General features: G+C 33.4%; 1 protein-coding gene across 3 annotated transcripts in view; it reads right to left on the bottom strand.

Annotated features, from left to right (window-relative positions):
* CAMKMT (calmodulin-lysine N-methyltransferase) overlaps positions 1-15,181 on the bottom strand; it is a 316,021-nt gene that overhangs the window by 299,365 nt on the left and 1,475 nt on the right. For 2 of the 3 annotated variants that reach the window (XM_032497431.1, XM_032497429.1), the window contains exons 2-3: positions 9,717-9,889; positions 2,895-2,959 (exon numbers count right to left, since the gene is read on the bottom strand). In XM_032497431.1, coding sequence (XP_032353322.1) covers positions 2,895-2,959; positions 9,717-9,889 — 238 coding nt within the window. Of the gene's footprint in view, positions 1-2,894; positions 2,960-9,716; positions 9,890-12,045; positions 12,092-12,748; positions 13,158-15,181 lie in introns of those variants that run through there. The other variant, XM_032497430.1, reaches the window with a different exon arrangement.

Raw genomic sequence — 15,181 nt, 5'->3', positions numbered from 1 at the left:
ATGAATATATGTTGTATATACACATTATATATATACATATATATACACACACACACATACTATATAACACATCTCAGGTTTTCTGTAACTATAAAATATTTTAATTAAGTTATTTTTTCTATTATCAGGAAATTATGTTAACCTAAAAACTAACTCCCGAAATAAATGGATAATTCCATCTATTGTTTTTCTCATAGTATTAGAAACTTTTCCTCATTCCAAATATCCTTCAGTGCGCCATCAGTGTATCAGTGTACTACCACAGTGGTGAGTTAGGAATTGATATTCTTTTTTTTTGAAATATAGTTGATTTACAATGTTGTGTTAGTTTCTGGTATAGAGCATAGTGATTCAGTTATACATATATATATATATATTCTTTTTCATTATAAGTTATTACAAGATATGGAATGTAGTTCCCTGTGCTATACCTTAGGACCTTGTTGTTTATCTAAGGAATTGATACTATTAAGATTAACAAGACCAAAGTATTCTTTAACTTAAAGCTACAAGTATAAAAATTAAACTGATATTTAAAACAAAAAATGAAAAAAATGAACTAAAAAATCAGTCAGGAAAATCTATTTTTTGCAATAAGGAATTGGTGAATATATTAAATACATAAGAAATAAATCAAATGGAAATGTTTAAAACATATCTTTCTATGTTTACATGATGAAACATAGCTAAGGGTTCCTATTCAAGTTATTTATTCCAAGTAATATTGGACTGTGAGACACAATTATGGTTGTAGTGCCCTCTGCTGGGCTTCCCAGTCAAAAACTCAATCTATTATCACTATCAGCATAAAATCAAACATTTGAGACATCGAGTGAAAAAATCACTTTTTCAATCCTAGATCACTTTAAGCCTTGGCAAAGATTATATAAAAGTTATAATCAATATTTACTGTATTGTAACAGTACTTTACAAGTTTATCATTAAGTTGAAATATCATTATAGATTTTTCTTAAAAGGAGTTAAAAGTTACACTGAACATGTTTTAATAGGACTTTTAATCACATCTTCTATCATTTGGTAATGTAGTCAGGTTTTTAAGACTATATTTATAAGACATTTTAATAAGTTACTATTTTGGTAATTTGATCTATTTTTCCTGCTTGGTTAGTTCAATCAAAACAGTTTATTTTAAAACATTAGAATAATCCTTAATAGTATTATCTTCATTATTAGAAAAAAGCTGAAAAGTTTTCAAGGTAGTCATCACCAGTAATAATTTAAAAAGAGCTTCCATTTACTGAGTATCAGCTATGAGGGATGCAGTATATGTCATAAACTTTTTATACATTATATGCAGTTTTAAGAGATGAAAAAAAGTTGAACTTCATGGGGATGATATAAATTGCTTCAGATTAATTCAGAACCAAGATTCAAATGTAGGTTCGTCTCATTCCAAAGATTCAAACCTTTCTACCAAACAACAGACAGCAGTGAAAAAAAACTTTTCACATGCAATTTCTCCATTTGTCAACACAACAACAGCATGGAGCACAGGGTAGACAAGTTGATGGGGGAAAATGTTACAGAAGTAAAAGATAGTCATCCACGTATAAAACAATAGCTTAGACCTATAGGAAAATATTTTTATTTTACATAATGCTGCCAGCCTATAGTGGCCCTATTTCATACTGAGCCACTGGGAACAACACTTGATTTTTACACTACCAAATCAAAAAATCCACATTTTTAGGAACATTCTAGGATCATGTTCCTAAATTACATATGCATAAGCCTGACAGTGATACTTTACACAATGATCTTTACCACAGAGCTAAAGGACAATGTCTCCTCAACCACCAACTTGCCCCAATCCCCAGTAAAGACACTGGGAAAGAATTCAGCAAGTGCCAACATGTAGAGATGACAAGGTATACCTGTCACTACCTGTGAAAAAAAAACCTACATTATTTTAAATATATTAGGATAATTTTAGGATATTTATAGATTCCTTAGGACAAAATACATAAATATTTTTCTGTACAATCAAAAGCTTGCCATAATGTGGGCATAAGAACAAAATTATTGCCTAAATATTGTTGGAAATTATTCTGTGCAGATCTAAAATTAGCATTTGATAATGTAGTACTGTTAGCAGAGTATGTTATTTTAGTTCAGACAATAAGTAGTTACAGTGGTAAAATTTTCTTTGAAAAGAAAAGTATTTTAGTATAATTTTTACATTTAAAATGGTCATATTTCATTGATAATTGACTACCTTAAGAGAAATAGCTCATGCAACACACATAAAGGAGTAGACAGCTTCGACCGTGGTATGTTGTTTAACACAGTGATACAAAGATATTCTTGTTTGATTTCTCTCATTAGACTATGTAACTATTTCAATGATTTTCTCAGTGGAGAATTCTATCATGACTTAATCAGAGGCTTAGATTAAAATATATTCTATATAACATTATAATAATGTATAAAACAAAAAACATTCTGATATTAAAATACATTAGCAGCGAGGAAAACATGTTCTGGATTTATTCTGTAGTGAACGAAGGAAGCAGCAAAAAGTAGAAAAGCACACGCCCAAAAACACAGCAAGAAGGGAGAGAGCCCCTCTGCCAGACTGACTAACGGAGAAGGTCAAAATGGAGCATGAAACAAAAGGGATAGAACTGGAGAATCCAGTGTTCCTTCAGGCCTACGTTCTGTCAAACACATACACACAAAACTGCCGAGTAGAAACCTGTTTTATCGCATTTAGTACGTGCACCTTATACGAGGCTTATCTTGCAGCTAAAAACAGCCAAAGTTTTGATTATACACACACTCACGCTAGTCAGTAAAATAAACATTAGTAAAAAAAAATTAAAAATTCACTTAAAACACTAAAAATATTTCTACACAGTGAGAATATAACTTACAAACATTTCCTGTATTGTCAAAGCTGGTAAGAACATCTTCAACATTCAAGGATCCATTATTATGCCTGGAAAGGAATAAAACATTCTCTTTAATGATTCTGAAATATTAACATTTATTAATTTTTTTAAAAGATGAGACTATGCATTGTGATACATCCAATACTAGTAAACTGTTTCATGTTGTTTTTTAAAAATATTTCTGCCCACTAGAGGGAGAAGGGACAGAAATAACAGAAAACAATCTTTGGGATATTTAATGTAATATTTCTTGATGATTAATCTACATTTTAAAGTATGCATAAATATTTTATGGTTGCTGTTTTAGTTATAAAATGTGAGATAAATTATTAACTTTCTTAAAAACAAATTTTACACTTCGATAATCTCAAAAGAAAAATAATCAACCTCCATAACCATACTCCACAATACACAAATGCCCTTTAAAGTGGTCCAGCAAATTCAGAACTTCAGTCACAAAGAACTAACCAACCTTCAGGCCTGTACATTCCATTTATAGGCTGTTCTGAATGTCAGAGGACAATGTTTCACATATTGCCCACTGATTTTAATTCTATTCCTTGTAATTCTAATCGCCTTCTACTTGACAGCCCTATAAATATTTAATTCAATTACTAATATTATTAGTAGAAAAGATATTATTCTTCATATACAAATGGACCGAACTGTCAATAGGTCATAAGGCCTAAGTTACTTTTCCAGTGGTAATAAAAAAAAATTTTTTAATTGGTGCTAATGTATCTACAATCTTCTACATTCTTCCCTATATACTTACACCTGTAGTTCCTTAGGTTGTTGTAATAATTTATAATAACTATTAATAATTCACAATAAAATTTATTTTGTCAATATTACTTTGTCATTAAAACTTATCATGAACAATGTATATAGTGTTATGGGCTGAACTGTGTCTTCCCCAAAAGTCAAATGTTGAAGCCCTAACCCTCAAAACCCCAGAACGTGACTATATTTGGAGACAGGGCCTTCAAAGAAAGAATTAAGTTAAAATTGGGTCTTAGGGGGGGCTCTAAACCAATATGACTTGTGTCCTTACGAGAAAATGGAGATGAGGACACACGAGACAACAGGGCACATGCACAGAGAGACAACCATGTGAAGAGGCAGCAAGAGGGCAGCCACCTGCAAGTCAAGGAGGGAGCCCACAAATGAAACCAAGCCTGCAACACCTAGATCTAGGACTTCTAGACCCCAAACCGTGAGAAAATTAATTTGTTGTTTAACCCATCCAATCTGCGGTGTTTTGTTTTGGGAGCCCAAGCAAGCTAATATACACAGTAAGAGAATACACGTAAACTGTATTACTCTTTTCAGAAGAACTTTGATTTCTATCACAGAGAAGCAGTTCTTTGAGTGACCAAGTGAGAATACAAAAAGTCATTTGCAATAATCACTGGCCCGATAACCATTAGGCTCAACAGTATCATAATCTAGGGCAACGAAGTTACCACAAATCCAACTTTCATCATCATAACACAATGATTCTGTAACTTCTCTGTGGATGCGAGATTATAGGCATAGAAGAGGTTATTTACACTAACATGGAAAACTATAGCATACATATGAGACAAGAAAAGAAATAGAACAAAGCATTTATATATAAAAAATAAGGTGAAGCTATTAAAATGATCAGCAATATGGCATAGAACTCAAAAAACTTCTTCCTAAATGTAAAAGCAATATATAGTTTCCTCAAGAAAAAAATGCCCGTAATCCTATTATGCAGAGATAACCACAGTTAATATTTTGGTATACAGCCTTCAAATTTTATGCTATGCTCATATACCTATCATTAAATTATTGAAAGCAGAGTGTCCATACTGTTTTGCAATTTGTGTTTTTTCATTTAACATATTATAAAGTTTAACACATCATTAAATACTCTCCTGCAACCTGATTTTAATGGCTGACAAATAGTCCAATGAATGACCGCACAATAATTTATTGAACCAACACCTTATGCTGAAGTTTTAGATTATGGCTACTTTTGTGCTATTATGCATATTGTTTTAATTTTAATATGGACATTCTCTCATTTACGTGTTCTCTCTCTCTCAAATCAGGATGAAATAGACATTTGAAATGAAACCTGAGACAAGACTAAATATAAAGGTGCATATATTTTTCAAGAGGTTAAATATTTCTAAAAAGCAAAAACTGGGATAACTGAAGTGAAATGCATGTTTAAAAGTTAAAAGCAGTATTCAAACTATAACGTGTGACACAAAACTTGTCTTCCTGAAAGCACTATTCTTGAAGCCAAGAAACAGAAAGTACACTCTATCACTTTTTTTAATGGGATCAGGGGTGGAAAACCAGTAAAATTAATCCTAAGCCTCTAAATAACTTACAAAAGTGAAAATCAATTATCTATGAAGTCTGTAGAAACCCTTAAAGATGGCATCTCATGAAAGAATAATGTCAACAATCATCATTTTCAGTGGTACAAGAATTAGTGCTTAATTACAGGAAAACTGCCATGATGTGTGTGGTAGTGTGGTAAAGATTCAGTTTATTTCAAGTTCCTTTTCATTTGCCTGAAACTCAAGGACTGTTCTCTGTTCAGTGAGTCATCTACTTTATTCAAGTGACAGCTCTTAAGTTCTTGCTTACCCTTAATCTTTCAATTGTTTTCCTATGTCCTGCCTAGACAATGTGATTAGATATTAACACCTACAAGGAATGGACCTTATCAAACATCAGTCTTAGCATTATACTTACAATTAATGTTATATAACAATGACAACTTTTTGCTAAGGTATCCATTGCATAAAAAGTTCACTCCATCTTTCTCCTAAACTCTAAAGCGTTAACCTGTTTCTCAAGCCTTTAATTTAAATATTCATATGACAAAAAAAAATGATAATTATGTGACATGATAGATTAGTCATATGGTGATAATCATTTTACAACATATAAATGTCAAATCAACACAATGTACACCATAAACTTACACAATGTTACACGTCAAATATATCTCAATAAAGCTGGAAAAAAATCTATCAATAGCCAGTTTCTTCCTCCCAAACCCAACCAATTTTCTTCCAAAGCACCTAAAGCTATGCTAGAACTGAGAACCTTTGAGTTTCTCCTAAGAATGGCCTATGAAATAAGGACAAAGAAGCAAGTCACTGGGGCAAATAATTATTTGAAGACAGAGGGAAAAAAAAGAAAAGCTACTAGAGAAAAAATTGAAGCCTGAAGGTATCAATAGATTGAAACTAGAGGTTAAACATAAGCCCGAGCTATTCTCAACAAAATATTAGCAAACTGAATCTAACAACACATCAAAAAGATCATACACTATGATCAAGTCCCTTGGATTAATCCCAGGGACACAAGGATGGTTCAACATATGGATATCAATCAATGTGATACACCACATCAACAAAAGAAAGAAAACCACATTATCATCTCAATAGATGCAGAAAAAACATTTGATAAAATTCAACAAAACTTGAAGTGCCTCAGGCACTTTTATGGTTTCAAATATCATGGGAGTCTTCTAAAGCTCTCAGAATATGCAAATTCCTACTGCACTAAAATAAAGTTAAAATATGGGGATGGGGAACAATTTCTAGTATCTATACAGCTATTTCTATACAATAACAAATTGCAGCGTATAAGATAGGGAGAAGGAATTTTTAATGAAAGATTTTTTAGTATAAACACTTCCTGGTATATATTTGTTTTCTAAACATGCATCTGTTTAATAGCAAGAGTCTCTTTTATAAAGTTATAAGAAATGAAACAATAGAAAATCAAGAAGACTTTGCTAAGGAATAAAGTAGGAGTCATACCCTGGATTTTAATTTACTCTGAACACTCACTCTGAAACAAAGAGTGGACCATCCTCAGATATATAGAAAAGACAACAGATATTGTGGAATTCATAACCTAACTTCTACATTGTCCAGACTTTTGCTTCTGATGAAAAGTCACTAAGAGAAATTCTTTATTCCTTCATCATGTAAAGCTGACAGAAAATAATGATCAAAATTTTAATTTAGGTCACTGCTTATATACTTTTTAACAATATAAACGATATACAACTATGGACTTAGAATTCACAATATTTAGTTATTTACCCTCTTAGGGTATTCATTTCCAGTCTAATAGAACTTTAAAGGAACATAAATCTTTAAAGGAACTTTAAAGGAACAAAACATACAGAGGATGATGATGGTACTCCATTTCAAAACTACTTTCTAATCACTACTTTTGGCTATTACACATAATTTTTTTAAACTTTATAATGTTCACAATTCAAATAACTGAAGAAAATAGATAAATGTAGCTAAAGAAATGTCATGGAAACACATTGATAAAAGAGTTATCTGAAATATTAAAGGAACAAGAATGGAAATTCATGTTGGGCAGATAACAGTAAACAAGGAGAAGTTGTAACCATAAGAAATCAATGTGAACAAAATTGGCAATGGAATGGAATGAACTGTTCTTGGCAGAAATCCTCCCCTACCTAAGCAATTTCAGTAGTATCAGTGATTCCTAAATGGTAACAGGATTATGGAGTAAAAAGTGGAATGCTCAGAATAAGCAATCAGGAAATCAGTTTATCTAGGGCTCAATCCCTTCATCTGAAAACAAATAAATGGATGCGTGATTGCCTCATGAGAAGCAGGATGTATAGAAAAAGAAGCGTAGGTGGGGACTATCATTGTATAAGATGTAACCAAGGGAGAGAGCTAGGTGAAGGGTACATAAAACTCCTTGTACTATTTTTGCAACTTCCTGAAAGTCTGTAATTATTTCAAAATAAAAGTTTTTAAAAGTACAGGCGTGGAACCAGATCACCAGGGTTTGAATAGGGGCACAATTATTGGCTGTGTTACCTCAGTAAGTTATTTAACCTCTTTGGGCCTCACTCTTCTCATTTATAAAATGATAATAAAAACAGTATTTACCTCATAAGATGCTGTGTGAATTAAATGAGCTAACACATGTAAACCACTCACAACAGTGCTTGTCACGTAGTAGGCACTCAATTATCAGTCATTATTAATGTTATGATTACTTATTCAGAATTCAGAATCAGCTCTAGAATTCTGAATGTTTAAGCTATCTTATTTTTACACTACTGATGTGAAGAGATATTAACTAGTCTGAAAAAACAACAAAAACTTGGTAGCTTTTGTGGTCAAAATTTTAGCTCAGTCATCTATCTTCTCTCTATAAACTAGAATTTGATGACATATTTATTCTTTCAAAAATGGATATATCACAAAGAACCAGACTTTTGGAGAGGAGTCTCAGTTTACCCACTGTAGCCTGGGTTCCTGCTACATCAGGGTCATCTTCACTCCGTCAGGTAGAGAACCCTGCCTTATTTTGAAAGCTCTCAAGAAAAGAAGATTTCACACTTTTCTCTAGCTAACCTTTGCAGGGCCTTGAAGATGTCAGGAAGTTATTCTTGGTACAGTTTATACTTGTTGCCTCCTGTCACAGTGGATAAAGAAGATGAGTTCTAGAACTTTATACATGAAGACCCCTGCTGGACCACTCTGTTTCTCCTTCCCTTTGATTTCCTTATAGTTTTTGATAGTTTTTGATTTCCTTATATTCCATCTTCTAATTGTTACATCATCTTCATTCCTACTTCATATAGTTATTTGAAGACGTACATAAATCAGAACACATCAAAGCACCTAGTACCATTCCTGGCATACAGTAAGCATTTAGTAAATTTTTCTTTCTTTCCTAACCAAGGACTAAACTAATTACCTCCAACAGAATGTCAAGCAACTGAGGTATTCTAATCAGAAACTCATAATGAATGTACAGGCAAGCTCACAAATCCCGAAATTTTTATCTTCTATTTAGTTTTCAATGAACCAATATTATGAAACCAGATCCTAATTGTACTGCCTTGCCCATCCTAGTCAATTTTTATCCAAATCCCAAATTTTAAGCTGTTATGGTATCTTTTAAAGCTTAGATCTCTTAAATTAAAATAGTTCAAGAAACATATGCTATAAATAGACATCCTTTGTGAAAACTTTTTTTCTTAAAATTATTCCTAACCTTGCCTAAACTGTATTCAGTCACATTTCCACTTAAAATGTTTTTTGTTCTTCTTACATTTACTGTAAATGTGCTCCTCCCTCCCTTTCAAAATGTGAAATCTTGTCAAAAAAGGTAGATTTTATAAAATCAAACACCTGCAGTAATACTGCAACATGCTAGACTTGTGAGAGAAAATTAATTCAGTAAAAATCGTATCTTGTTACTGCAGTTTGCAACTCTCTTATCTCTTTTCTAATGATTGTTAAAGCCAGAACAGTCTGTATGTGTCTCACGATATCAGTGTTTTTGGCTAAACTTCCTTCTCCTAGTCTTAGGATTCTATTCTGAAAGTAACAAAACATGAATGGGAAAAATACAAAGCTTGATTTTTCAAATAACTACTACTGGAAGAGCAGCTTGGGAAAATTCTGTTTTCACTTTTAGCCTTCTTCGCCTCAAAAAGAACCTGGCTTCTTGTCATAAACAAATGCTATGAGAAAATGGTTAAATGAACCCTCTGATTTGCAACCCATTTTATCGTCAAATGCCGCTACATTCCTGAGAATGCTTTTTCTTTAGTTCTGAGAATACAGCAAGACCCAGTTAAGCAGCAGGATTTCCAAACACAAAGTTGCAAAACCTAAATTCTGATTAAGACTGCCTGTGAACTCAATAGAATGAACAATGAGATTCTTATTAGATTGCTTTTCTTCTACAAAAGAAAAATACTTTTAAAAATATCTTAACTAAAGTGATGTTTACCTTAAGGAAATACTGTATTCAGGATAGAAGACACTTGTATATTGGACCCAAGCACCAACTTCCTCTTCAGTTTCCCCTTTTTTTGCTTCTGTTACTGAAAACAGATTAAATGATTCAAATCTTCTTACAGATATATGCCGTAGATGATCATCCAGATGTTTCTGCCTCAGAACCTTTGAAATAAAACCAAATATTATGGTCATATTATATAAATTAAGTTTTCAAAGTTTAAGTGGTAAGGGAATTTTCATTTCCAGTAATAGAAGATTAGATAATTCAGACCAATGTCTTACTGAAGACAACTAGAAAAGATGTACAAAATATTTTAAAACATTACTGGAAGGCATCAAAGAGCAAAGAAGATAGTGAAGATCTACCAGTCTAGGATCTTTAAAAGGAGGTAATTCTAGAGAGGTGAGCCTGGCTTTCGCAACCACTTTTCTTGTGAGACGTTTGTCAATTCCTCGTGCTTAGCATACATGAGTTCCTGGGTTCAATCCCCAGCCCCTCCATTAAAAAAGTAGACAAGTAAAAATAAATATAAAATAAACTTAATTATCTCCCCAAAATGTAAGATATAGGTAATATAAATTGTCTTAGATCTTGTCCAATTAATGCCCAAAATGTAAATGCCTTTCTATACTAATTCAATTACTCTAATGTCAAGGTAATGTCATAAGTCACTAAGGTAAAAAATAATTTGTCACCACATGTACAACATTGGAAGGTGCTTCTATGGTTCAGTAAATCCTATCATCTACAATATGACAAGGTGATACTCAGTGAAAGTAACAGGCAATATATTTAGAATAAATAAAAGGAAACATTTCTTTATGTAATTTATATTGAGTAAAGGTAATCACAATCAAGATCAAATCAAACTACTTTTGATGTTTGTTTTTAAAGATTCAGTTATTTTAAGGCCATCAATAATATTTGTAGCTTTGTGATTTGAGAGGATACTGAATTCTCCCAGCAAGGTATAGTCTTATCACTTACCCTTTTAGAATTTCTATTTCTAAGCCCCTATGTATATAATTAAACAACATTAAAATGGGGTTATCAGGGGTGAAAGAACATGCTCAAAGTCAAGGCATTTTTTCATCCCTGTAAATCAAGGAGCTATTTAATCAAATATCAGTGTTATATTAAATAAGTTTATGTCCAAATATTAAATATCTTAAATTAAAAAAAAAAAAGGCACTTAGTTCTAGGCCCATCAAGTAAACAATGTATGCAACAACACAATGGAAGAAACCCAAATACTGGTTTGTTCCAGAACTAACTAAATTGAACATAACTATGCTGGAACCCTAATAACCAATATTCTACTAAAAGCAGGGTCACTCAGAAAATAAGCAAGGGTACTGTAAAGGGAGAACCTGTCTCTCAACAGTTACATGAGTGTGAGCACTTTTATAAGACAAGAATAACAATGCTTACTTTGCAGCTTCTAATATAGTACCTGACAGACAATAGCTGTACTGACTGCAAGGCTTTTGTGAAAACTGGGTAAGACAGTGTCTGGAAAGTGTCTGATTTGGAGTAGGTGCTCCATAAATAGTTAACTAACTTCTGGTGAAAAAGGCAGACAGAACACACACAAAATCTGAAAATGAGTAGAGGAAACCTCATTCAAAAATGCAGTCAGCATGTAAATCAATGAAGTTAGAACACTCCCTCACACCATACACAAAAATAAACTCAAAATGGCTTAAAGATTTAAATATAAGAGAAGACACGGTAAATCTCCTAGAAGAAAACATAGGCAAAATATTCTCTGACATATATCTTAGCAATGTGTTCCTAGGGCAGTCTACACAGGCAATAGAAATAAAAACAAAAATAAATAAATGGGACCTAATTAAACTTATAATCCTTTGCACAGCAAAGGAAAACATAAGCAAAACAAAAAGGCAACCTAAGGAATGGGAGAAAATATTTGCAAAAGATGAAACTGACAAGGGCTTAATTTCCAAAGTATATAAACAGCTCATACAATTTAATAATAATAAAAAAAAAAACCCAATGCTAAAGTGGGCAGAAGACCTACACAAGCAATTCTCCAATGAAGACATACAAATTGCCAATAGGCACATGAAAAAATGTTCAATATCGCTTATTATCAGAGAAATGCAAATCAAAACTACAATGAGGTATCACCTCACACCAGTCAGAATGGCCATCATTAAAAAGTCCATGAATGACAAATGCTGTACAGGGCGTGGAGAAAAGGGAACCTTCCTACATTGTTGGTGGGAGTATAGTTTGGTGCAGCCATTATGGAAAACAGTATGGAGATTCCTCAAAAGACTAAAAACAGACTTACCATATGATCCAGTAATCCCACTCCTGGGAATATATCCAGAGAGGACCTTAATTCAAAAAGATATATGTATCTCAATGTTCATAGCAGCACTATTTACAATAACCAAGACATGGAAACAACCTAAATGTCTATCAACAGATGACTGGATAAAGAAGTTGTGGTATATTTATACATTGGACTACTACTCAGCCATAAAAAAATATTGCCACTTGCAGCAACATGGATGGACCTGGAGAATGTCATTCTAAGCGAAGTAAGCCAGAAAGAGAAAGAAAAATACCATATGATATCACTTATATGTGGAATCTAAAAAAAAAAAGATAAATGAACTTATTTACAAAACAGAAACAGGCTCACATAGAAAACAAACTTATGGTTACCAGAGGGGGAAGGGGGTGGAAAAGGATAAATTGGGAGTTTGAGTTTAGCACATACTAACTAATATACATAAAACAGATAAACAACAAGTTCATACTATACAGCACAAGGAATTATATTCAACATCTTATAGTAACCTATGGTGAAAAAGAATATAAAAACGAATATACGTCTGTTCATGTATGACTGAAACATTATGTTGTACACCAGAAATTAACATAGCATTGTAAACTGACTATACTTCAATTAAATACACACACACACACACACCACACACACACACACACACAAATGGAGTCAGTAGCCTTGAAGGGGGAGCTCTCACCTGCGAATCACTCAAGGCAGTTTACTTTATGTACCCCGGCAGGAAGAAGGAAGATTTTCTCCCTGCCCCACAACAACCCAGCCAATGAGAAACCACAACTCAGTCAATGAGAAACTTCCACAAGCCTGAACTCTGGCTCTCCTCCAATGAACTTTCCTTCAAAAGAGCCCCTACCAACTTCCTCCTTTCTTCAATAAAAGAATACTCATCTCCTCTGTTCTCTGGATTTGCCTATTTCTCACCAGAGCCTGCAGACCCAGAATTGTATTTCTCTGCTATTCCCTGATATGAAAAATGTTCTGAAGATAATCATGGTCACTGTAAAAGAAGTTTAAATACAGAAGAGTAAAAACTCAAAATTCTACCATTCAGGGAAAGCACACTGTTAAACATACATCTACACACATACATATAGCTATGAATAATTCTTAAAGAGTTCATACTATACATACTGTTTATATCCTGTTTTAGATCGCTTTCTTTAATATTGCAAAAATCAGCTTTTTGATAAAGGTACTGTGATGATCTCACTTGCACACACATTTTTGCATATTTATCCAGTATGTAAGCTATGTTTAAATGTTAAAAATATTTCAAATTCTTTGTTAGGGAAACATAAAATAATAGTATTGGAAAATAAAAAAATGAACTGATTTCTAACCCTGGAAAGTAATTTCACTTTAAAATAATCAGAGATGGAAGAGATCTTAAAGAAATCTAGTGCCACTCCCGCATTTATAAATGAAAAAACTGAGGTCCAAACAGGTTGCTCACCATTATACAAATAGTTACTGGCAGATCTGAGCCTAAAATCAAGTTGTATTAAATTCTATTTCAGAAATCACACTGCCTCTTTCCACACTGATCATCTCAACTATATAGCAATCTGCTTTAATTTAAATTGTACCCTGAAATATTCCATTAATCAGATTCTTCAGCCAAGTATTCAGACCTCTAGGTACCATTATTCATTTTGCAGGTGATTGTAAGATGTGTCTAAGTGTGTAATGGTCACTGCCACTTTTTCATCTGCTCTGTGTCCCTTCCTCTCGGGAAATGCCCCTTCCTCATGCTATGTAATAATGATGGGGTTGTTATTTTCCCTGCCACAGGGTGGGCTGATGACCCAGGTTAGCCAAAGTGCACCATTCTCCTAGACACAGCAGTTGGTTCAAACTTGGCCTATAAGAGTTGTTTGGAGGAAATGATTTCGGTATTGGGGAAAAGAGTTATTTCTTCTGGATCACTAGCTAGGTGGATGATGAAGTTGCCAATAGCTATTTTTGCCATCCGGTAACAAGACCCAACAAAGAGAAAAATAGAACAATATCCACAGCCCCTATTGATATTGATCCATAGACTTCCAGACCTCATCTGATAAAAGTAGGCACTAAACACAAAAGTCAGCAATTTATCATGTGACCTCGTATCAAATGATGAACTAGATCCACCAGGTTTTCTCTCAAAAATGTTAATTATAAAACAGAAAATATTGAACAGTTAAGGTGAAAGGTCACGAGATAACACTGGAGCCCTACTGGAAAGACAGAATTGTGAGGAAGAAAACATAAGCAGATGTCATGAAAATGTCCCATAAGAGAAAGAAAGAGAGTTGCATCTCTAGCATGATTTAGATTTCTCACAGTTTTCTAATTCTGGACACATTCAAGATGCAAATGGTCTGTTCATTTGAAACACATTTACTGAAAGCCTGCAAATGTTTAAAATACATGGTAGATTCTATTATTATGGAAAAATACTCATTTCCTCCCCGTCCCCTTCAAGGAAAAACACACTTCTCTTCCTCCTGACTTTAGGCTTGGCCAAGTATCTTAATTTGGCTAACAGGATGTTAGCAGGGGCTTAAAATGTGTTTTGGTGGTTTGATTTTCTCTTATACCTCTGTTATCACCATGAAAACATATCAGCCAAGAAGTCCCAGGATGAGAGGCAAGTGGACCAAGCATACAGAATAGTTACTTAGCTGATCAAAGCCTATGTCAACTCCCAGGTGGCCCACAAACAGAATAAACGCTCACTGTTACAGGCCATTGTGATGGTGTAGTTGTTTGTTACTCAGCAACAATTAACTGATACAATACACTGAGGATGAGGTGCTGTGGGCCACTTAAAGACAGTCCTTACTCTCAGGCTTTCGATAACACATAACCGTATTTACTAAAAAATCCACTAGCCAGGTCCTGTGCAGAGGATGGAGATAAATAAAACATCAACTTTTCCCAGGGAGAACACCTTCTAGTGAGAAAGATGGACTCTGATCAAATGTAATGTAGGCAGCAAATAAGAACGAAAATAAGTGGGGAAGGATATGGCTCGTGTGCTTAGCATGCACGAAGTCCTGGGTTCAATTCCCAGTAACTCCATTAAAATTTTTTAAATAAATAAATAAACAGAATGAAAATAAGTAGTGGT

The sequence above is a fragment of the Camelus ferus genome, chromosome 15, assembly GCF_009834535.1.
Source record: "Camelus ferus isolate YT-003-E chromosome 15, BCGSAC_Cfer_1.0, whole genome shotgun sequence".
Classification (NCBI taxonomy): Eukaryota; Metazoa; Chordata; class Mammalia; order Artiodactyla; family Camelidae; genus Camelus; species Camelus ferus.
The sequence above is the reverse complement of the archived record's forward strand: the minus strand, read 5'-3'. Positions and strand labels throughout refer to the sequence as shown.